The 9159-nt window shown below is 46.3% G+C and overlaps 1 protein-coding gene across 3 annotated transcripts in view; it reads left to right on the forward strand.

Annotated features, from left to right (window-relative positions):
* card11 (caspase recruitment domain family member 11) overlaps nt 1-9159 on the forward strand; it is a 224257-nt gene that overhangs the window by 135586 nt on the left and 79512 nt on the right. For all 3 annotated transcript variants that reach the window (XM_033041134.1, XM_033041137.1, XM_033041135.1), the window contains one exon: nt 4931-5128. In XM_033041134.1, coding sequence (XP_032897025.1) covers nt 4931-5128 — 198 coding nt within the window. The remainder of the gene's footprint in view (nt 1-4930; nt 5129-9159) is intronic.

A 9159-nucleotide genomic window follows, 5' to 3' on the forward strand; every position in this document is an offset into this window, starting at 1 on the left:
TGTTTGCGTACAAAGTTCACAATAGAGTCACCACATAGGCATCGACAAAGTTACAAAAAGTACTCATCCCTTCTTCAACCCCCCCCCTCCACCCAACTCCCAATGCCGGGTCCCCCTTTTGTTCTCAGATATCTAAAGAGATTTATACTTCATGTAAGAAGTATTGTTTACCACTGACTGCTGTTAGTTTATGCCATCTGTGAAGTTTACTGTTATTGCTCCAGTTTCCATCTAACAGATAAATCAATGCATTCATACATCGATGTTCTTCTCATCAGTATTTTCAAAGTGCTCTTTTAAGGTGCAATGGTTACAATTGGTCACGCGATTCCCACATTCCCAGCCAAAGGTGATAATTTTGGAGAGCCAAATATCCTCCCATCACTGTGTCTGCTGTTGAATATTGTCCTTTATTAATAAGTATATGCGTAGAAGGCTTCACACTGGGTGGCATAAATGTTTGGCCTGTATTCAGCTCATCATGTCAAACACCGTGGGAGTGGCGCGGAACACAACAAAACAGGTGGTAGTCATTCAACAGAAGGGGAATTTGGCTCCATGTCCAGTGAGCAACACCAGTCCATCACCGCCCATTTTCTATCCCAAGCCAACTTTGAATTATATCCAAACAACAAGTACTGGAGGAACTGGAGGGCAGAGCTTTAAGGTGAGAGGGGCAAAATTTAAAGGAGATGTGAGGGGCAGGTTTTTTTTACACAGAGGGTGTTGGGAGCCGATAACACGTTGCCAGGAGAGGTGGTTGAAGCTGATACGATGGTATCTTGTACTCGCTAGAATTTAGAAGATTGAGGGGGGATCTTAAAGAAACTTACAAAATTCTTAGGGGGTTGGACAGGCTAGATGCAGGAAGATTGTTCCCGATGTTGGGGAAGTCCAGGACAAGGGGTCACAGTTTAAGGATAAAGGGGAAATCCTTTAGGACCGAGATGAGAAAAACATTTTTCACGCAGAGAGTGGTGAGTCTCTGGAACTCTCTGCCACAGAAGGTAGTTGAGGCCAGTTCATTGGCTATATTTAAGAGGGAGTTAGATGTGGCCCTTGTGGCTAAAGGGATCAGGGGGTATGGAGAGAAGGCAGGTACAGGATACTGAGTTGGATGATCAGCCATGATCATATTGAATGGCGGTGCTGGCTCGAAGGGCCGAATGACTCCTGCACCTATTTTCTATGTTTCTATAGCGGCATTTAAAAGTCTTTTGGTTCGCCATATGTATATGCAGGGAATAGTGGATTATGTGCAGGTAGATAAGTGATAGTCTTGGCCCCATGTTGGGTACATTGTGGGCTGAAGGGTCTGTTCCTATGCTGTACTATGTAGAACATCGGGTCAGATAGCATCTAATGAGGGCTTTGACAGATGACGATTCGGGTTGGGACCATTCTCTCAAACTTCCTACAAAATCGGCTGGTATAAGTAAAAGCAATGATAATTGTTCTTTAATCTTAGATTTGTTTTAGTTGATGTTTTCCTCTACTGGTTTCCAACCACATTCATTACTGGCCTACAAAAGAACAAAAGGAAAAGGACACAAAATTGCTGGAGAAACTCAGCGGGTGCAGCAGCATCTATGGAGCGAAGGAAATAGGCGACGTTTCGGGCCGAAACCCTTCTTCAGACTGATGGGGGGTGGAAAAGGAAAAGGACTTTCATTTCAAAAGAAGCCCTCGTGACTTCACAGCAATGAAACATTTTTGAAGTGTTACAATTGTTGAAATATAGGAGCTACACAGTGCAAAAGCCACCCGGCCCTGTGTCAGTGTGGCTGGAATACACACAGATACTCGAGTGAACTCCTCTGACAAGTGGAGTTTTCTTTAATTGTCCCAAGAGTAATTTCATCCCTAAAGGGAGCTGTCATTACGGATCTTCTCTTGCCCTTAGAAACGCTTCGATCACATAGCTTGCATCTAAGCTGCGAATGCTTCCATTGATTTAGTCAGAGCTGCTGCTTCAGATGAGTGCAGTTGCTGAACCCAAGGCCAGTGGGTCTGTGGAAGCTAACACTGACTGAGGGCAGCGTGCCATGGAGGTAAAACTGCTTCTGCACATCCTGCAGTCACTAACGTGAGCGGCAACACATGCCAAAGTATAATCGCTGTCAAGTGATCACCTGCGAGGTTGGAGCATGCTTATGCCAGCTGATTCAAACAAGCAAGTACTTCAAATGCCATTAATCCCCATGCTCGCTGGCTTGAGACAGCATTTACGATCTCAACTCGTACATAAAGCAATCAACTCTTGCAGAGATGGGTACATGGCGGAACATGGATGGAAAGCTTTAGACGGATGTATTTATGGGTCAAACACTTCTTCTAGCGTGTGGCGAGCACAGCCTAAAGTTGTAGGACAACTTGTTCTATTTGATCTTCCGTTTGTGCACGCCGAGTTGATTGCATTAGTCGAAACAGGTGAAGGTTGCAAATCTCCCACCTCGGTCAAACACATACAGGTGGGACTAGTGTAGATGGGGCATCTTGTCTAACATGGGCAGGGTGGACTGAAGAGCCTATTTCTGTGCTGTATCATAAGTGATAGGAGCAGAATTAGGCCATTCGGCCCATCAAGTCTACTCTGGTATTTAATCATGACTGATCTATCTCTCTCCCTTCTAACCCCATTCTCCTGCCTTCTCCCAATAACCTCTAACACCTGTACTGATCAAGAATCTATTTATCTCTGCCTTAAATATATCCACTGACTTGGACCCCCACAGCTTTCTGTGGCAAAGAATTCCACAGATTCACCACCCTCTGACTAAAATTCTCCTCGTCTTCTTTTGTGAAGAATGTATGAATCCGTGACATTGGAAACTTGTTCTGCTATTCCATTAAATCATGATTCTTGTGCGCAGGAACTGCTTTTTCTCTCTTAGCTCCACTCTTCCTGGTCCTGTTAACCCTCAGTATTATCTTCCAGCTTCCTACTCAGCTGCACAATCCTTGGTTGAAGCCTCCTTTCACGGCAACATTCATGGGAAAGGCGCTCCTTGCTCCTGGTTGCTTGTTCAACATTCAAGTTCAAAGAACACTCTGGCTGCTTCAAGTTATTTGAATATATATGAGTGGAAGACACAAAGTGCTGGAGTAACTCAGCGGGTCAGGCAGCATCTGTGGAGAACATGGATAGGTGACGTTTCACAGAGTGCTGGAGTAACTCAGCGGGTCAGGCAGCATCTATGGAGCTAAGGAAATAGGCAACGTTTCGGGCCGAAACCCGGAAGGGTTTCGGCCCGAAACGTTGCCTATTTCCAGAAGGATTTCGGCCCGAAACGTTGCCTATTTCCTTAGCTCCATAGATGCTGCTGCACCCTAACTGAGTGGGTCAGGCAGCATCTGTGGAGAACATGGATAGGTGACGTTTCACACAGAGTGCTGGAGTAACTCAGCGAGTCCGGCAGCATCTATGGAGAACATGGATAGGCGACGTTTTAGATCGGGACCCTTCTTCAGACTAATTGTAGTGGGGGGTGGGTGAAATCTGAACCAGCCCATCTCCTGTATCCACCTATCACTTGCTGGACCTTGTCCACCCCCCCCCCCCCCCACTTCTCTTCCAGCTTTCCGTCAGTTTATACCTCACTGCAGAGCACAATGCCTCCGAGCCCTTCTTGTGGTCAGATCTTTCTCCTGGTCTCTACATGTATCCCAGCTTTCACATGACTTTACAAACTTTTAGCTGCTGAGGTAGGGCGGCCACGGTGGCGCAGTGGTAGAGTTGCTGCCTTGCATCGCTTGCAGCACCGGAGACCCAGGTTCGATCCTGACCAAGGGAGTTTGTACGTTCTCCCCGTGACCGCGTGCGTTTTCTCCAAGATCTTCGGTTTCCTCCCGCACTCCATAGACGTCCATGATTATAGGTTAATTGGCTTGGGTTTATATACGTGGTATAAGTGTAATTTGTGTGGACTTGTGTTAATGTGCGGGGATCGCTGGTCGGTGCGGACTCGGTGGGTCAAAGGGCCTATTTCCGCGGTGTATCTTTAATCTAAACTAAAGGGCCTGTCCCACTTGGCGATTTTTTTTCGCCGACTGCCGGCGTCATTGACTGACGTATCGGGGTCACCGAAAATTTTTGAACATTTCAAAATCCAGCAGCGACAAAAAAAAATGTTGCGACACTTGAGGAAACACCGTGCGTCAACACATCGTCACGCCTCGTCACCGCCGCAGCACGTGGCGTCACGCCGCGACTTTTTTGGTGACCTGATACGTCAGTCAATGATGCCGACAGTCGCCGAAAAAAAATCGCCAAGTGGGACAGGCCCTTAAATAAAACTAACCAAACAATATAGGGATGGGAAGGGTTTGGAGAGTTATGGGCCAAACCCAATATGCCAACTTGGTCAGCATGGGCCAAGATGGGCCGAAGGGCCGGCTTCCATGCTCTACAGCTCTAAAACTATGAATTTGGGTATCGAGAGACCCCTGCTGGAAGTCTACAGGTAGAAGGACAGGAAAACAATGAGCTTTAGCTTGGATGACTACCTTTGATGAATTACCTTCCATCTAGACTCACTGACATATAGTTATTTGGATACAATGATAGGGCTGAAAATGTCCTTTCAATTGAAAAGAAGGTAAAATACACTAAGGGACCCCTTATCTGTTGAATTTTATTCCAAACTAATGGGTATCTTTTTATACCAAAGGTATGACAGAATATTCTGTTCCCCTTTCAATTCACTGTGACCGTCCTCATCCACATACATACTGCAGGTTTGAAGATAACAATTACCAACTAGATTTAACCTGCATTCCTTTTCACGTATCATAGCCCTTTCATAAAGAGTATTTTATTACCTTTCCCGAAAGCTCTTCACAGCATCAAAAGTCAGTAAATGTATTGTGGCACCAGTGTACGTGCAGATATATATATTTCACTCGCTTTAATCATTCGCACTCCTTGCAGGCATTCAGATCGCGAGATGAAGCCCAGACACAATTCTCCCAGTGTCTCATTGACAAAGATAAATATCGGAAACAAATCCGGGAACTGGAAGAAAAGAATGACGAGCTTCAGATTCAGATCGTCAGGAAGGAGGGGAAGATCGTCGCCTTGGAGTCGAAACTCCGCCGTCTGTCCAAGGATACCATCTCTGCCGATCAGGTGAGGAGTTTGAATCCTTTCATTTTACTTTTATATCGAATGACTTTCCTCCTCCCACCATCCCATCCTGCTTTAAAAATATTCCGTGGTTCAATTTGTGCCGTGTGGAGAGAGGCCAAAGTTAGGACGGCAAGGTTTAAGGGTGAGTGGGGCAAAGCTTAATTGGAGATGTGCGGGGCAACTTTTTTTTACACACCTGCACTGTGCTGTCAAGGGGGGTGGTGGAGGAATATATGATAGTGGCGTTTCAGAAGGTTTTGGATGGGCACATGCAAATGGAGGAATATGGATCACGTGGAGGCAGAGGTGACCGGTTTAGTTTAGACCTTCTAATTTGGAGATCCAGAGCGGAAACAGCACCTTCGGCCCACCGAGTCTGCGCCGACCAGCGATCCCTGTACACTTACACTATCCTACACCCACTAGGGACAATTTACAATTATACCCATGCCATTCGCCTACAAACCTGCACGCCTTTGGAGTGTGGGAGGAAACCGGAGATCGCAGAGAAAACCCACACGGGTCACTGGGAGAGCGTACAGTACAAACTCCGTACAGCCTTGGTCAGGATCGAACCTGAATCTCTGGCACTTTAAGGCAGTAACTCTACCACTGTGCCGCCCTGGGTGGTGGTGGAGGCGGGATACAATAGTGGCGCTTAGGAGGCTTTTATGTTGATGGGTGCATGGATATAGAGGAATATGGTCACGTGCAGGCAGAGGAGAATCGTTTAGCATTACATCCGGCACAGACATGGTGGGCTGAATGGCCTGTTCCTGTGCTGTTCTACCCAGTGACAAAGGGTTTGTTCTTTGCCTTGGATGCTGCTGACAGAAGCGGCACGTATTGCATTCCTCACTGCTTTTCATAATGATATATCTGCTGGTAGCTTTGTAGCCCATGTGGTGAAATTACTCCCACAGCCATTTTTAAACGGGTGTTCCAGGGTGCTGACTCCACAACAGTGAAGAAGTAGCGAGATGTTGTTTTAGCTTTCAGTGGTGCGTGACTCGGAGTGGAAGCTGGCGTTCCTTGCTGTGCGTATTACATCTCGCTGATGGTGATGGTGCGTTTCGAAGATGCTGTTCAATAAATAGCGATGCAGACACGAGGAGCTGCAGATGCTGGAATCTTCAGCAAAACCCCCAAGCGCTGGAGGAACTCGGCGCGTCAGGCAGCATCTGATGAGGGAATGGACAGACGTTGTTTCGAGTCAGGGTGCTACTTCAGAAAACATCAATGGTGATTGTTGTGTCGACTGTTCGATTGTTGTTCGTGTCAGACCGCGTGGCTGAAGACCCTCGGCCACCGGCCTGGCTCGCCTGTCGTGGAACTGGGAAACCCGTCTGAAGAGGGTGGTGAATCTGTGGAATTCTTTGCCGCAGAGAGCTGTGGAGGCCAAGTCAGTGGATCATTTTTAAGGCAGAGATAGATAGATTTTTGATTAGTGCGGGTGTCAGAGGTTAGACAATAGACAATAGGTGCAGGAGTAGGCCATTCGGCCCTTCGAGCCAGCACCGCCATTCAATGTGATCATGGCTGATCATCCCCAATCAGTACCTCGTTCCTGCCTTCTCCCCATATCCCCTGACTCTGCAATTTCTAAGAGCCCTATCTAACTCTCTCTTGAAAGGTTATGGGGAGAAGGCAGGAGAATGGGGTTAGGAGGGAGAAATAGATCAGCCATGATTGAATGGAGGAGTAGACTTGATAACCCTAATTCTACTCCTCTCCTCATGACCTTATGAGCCCAGGCCCTGCTCACTCCCAGAGGTCCGGAGAACGGGAGAGAAATGTGGTTGGTGTTGGCGACGGTGGGCGCAAGAACAAAGGGCCGGTGAGAGGAACTGGGGTCTTGCCTTCCCGGGGGCACGATGGCTAAAGGCAGCCGGGCGAGGAGAGGAACGAGGGTTTGCTGGACGATCCCGACGGAGGGGACGGCTGGAGGCCCTGCAGCAGCCTGGGGCTCGCCTGATTCGGGCGACCGAGTGTGTGAGACGGACGTGAACAGTGGCGGTGGAGGACGACTGCAGCTTTGATGGAATGAGACTCTCTCCACACCACATTCAGTCAGATGCCGTCTCGAAATCGAGACGGCATCTGACCGAACGTGGTGCGGAGAAGCCCCCGCAACGCACGTCAACAGATGACAGCAACGAAAAGGACACAGAGTGCTGGAGTAACTCAGCGGGTCAGGCAGCATCTGTGGAGAACATGGATAGGTGACGTTTCACAGAGTGCTGGAGTAACTCAGCGGGTCAGGCAGCATCTGTGGAGAACATGGATAGGTGACGTTTCAGATCCTCCTTCAGTCTGACCCGCTGAGTTACTCCAGCGCCCTTTGCTGTAAACCAGCATCCGCAGGTCCTTGTGTCTCCAATACGTAACTCAACCCTGACCCTTCCATACTGACAGGTTGACTTTTCATCTGTTTTGTAATCAAACCATTACAAAGCATTATGTGAACCACAAAGCATTTATTAAAACCCATGCAGAGAGAACAGTACGTACTGTAACACTCAGCGCATCAATTTACAGACTACCAAACTAAGGGACCAGCCGGCTATTATCGGTGTCTGCAGTCCCACTCAAATCCCGGACTGGAGTACATGGTGGAATGTGTATCATGCATTATATATGTGGTGAAGGCTCTATTGACAGAGATTAATGTGGTTGAACTACACATCCTAATCTTTATTGTAGTTGAATATTTAATTTAAATATTTCCTGGCCCATATCTTGCAACGTACATTTCATTCACAGTAGAATGTAAGAACATGGCATTAATTTGAAGTAAGATGGAATGAAATGTCACATTCTTAATACTGCCTCACAATCATTCTGCTTGTTTATCTGTCCACAGCCAGAATTGTAAATACACCAAATATTTCAACTGAGAGAATGACAAATATTTTTGCTTGTAACAAAACTCTTCTCTGCACTCTTCCAATATTTAACCAGTGAAGTGCAGCAGTAAATATGTTACTGTTTAAGGAAAGCAATTTAGTTCCGTCTTGAGACATTTAAGCCAATTCTGTGAATTTCTTAATTAGTTCTCAGCCTTGATTCAATGGCAAATATGCTTGTCTTTGAGTCCAGAACGTTTTTGTAGCACACTGCTCTGGAAACATCGGAGAGTTTTATATTCTAATGCCACAGTGTGGCGTCGAGACTGCTCCAGTGTTCAAGGTGTTGCCTTTTAGATAAGACATTACAAGGATACTTCAGGCCTCTTGGAAAGATTTTAAACATCTCATGGTAGTCTGTTGAAGAAGAAAAGGAAAAAATTCCAAGACCATATGAACCAGTATCATTCAAAAACAGATGATTCCATTATTTGTTTAAATCTTATCGTTTGTCGAGTTTGCTGCTAAGAAACTAGTTACTGTTTTCTTCACTGCCATAACGCCTATTGATTTATTGATTTTATTAAGTAAAAATCGATGTTCTATTTAATTAATTAGTCAAAGAGTCAGACAAGGACTCTTCCCTGCCCATGCACCCGTACAATTATCTTTAGCATGTTGTTATAGTACCTGCCTTCACTACCTCCTCTGGAAGCTTGTTCCACACACCCACCACTCTCAGTGTGAAAAAGTTGCTCCTCGGGTTCCTATTAAATCTTTCCCCTTTCATTGTAAACTTATGTCCTCTGGTTCTTGAAAAAATAGACACAAAAAGCTGGCGTAACTCAGCGGGTCAGACAGAATCTCTGGAGAAAAGGAATAGGTGACATTTCGGGTCGAGACCCTTCTTCAGACCCGAAACGTCACCTATTCCTATTCTTCGGAGGTGCAGTCTGCCCCTCTGAGTTACTCCAGCTTTTTGTGTGTACCTTTGGTTTAAACCAGCATCTGCAGTTCCTTCCTACACATCTTGAGAAGATAGATATGTTTGTTACATCTGAAGTGATTTGTGATGCAGGATGCTCTTGGCGTCCAAGTTCGTAAATAACATTAAGAGCGAGTATTGAACAACAGCAGACATGCTGGGTTGCAAGGGACAGCTGTGGATATCCCTTCTGGCATATC

Source organism: Amblyraja radiata, chromosome 22 (assembly GCF_010909765.2).
Source record: "Amblyraja radiata isolate CabotCenter1 chromosome 22, sAmbRad1.1.pri, whole genome shotgun sequence".
Classification (NCBI taxonomy): Eukaryota; Metazoa; Chordata; class Chondrichthyes; order Rajiformes; family Rajidae; genus Amblyraja; species Amblyraja radiata.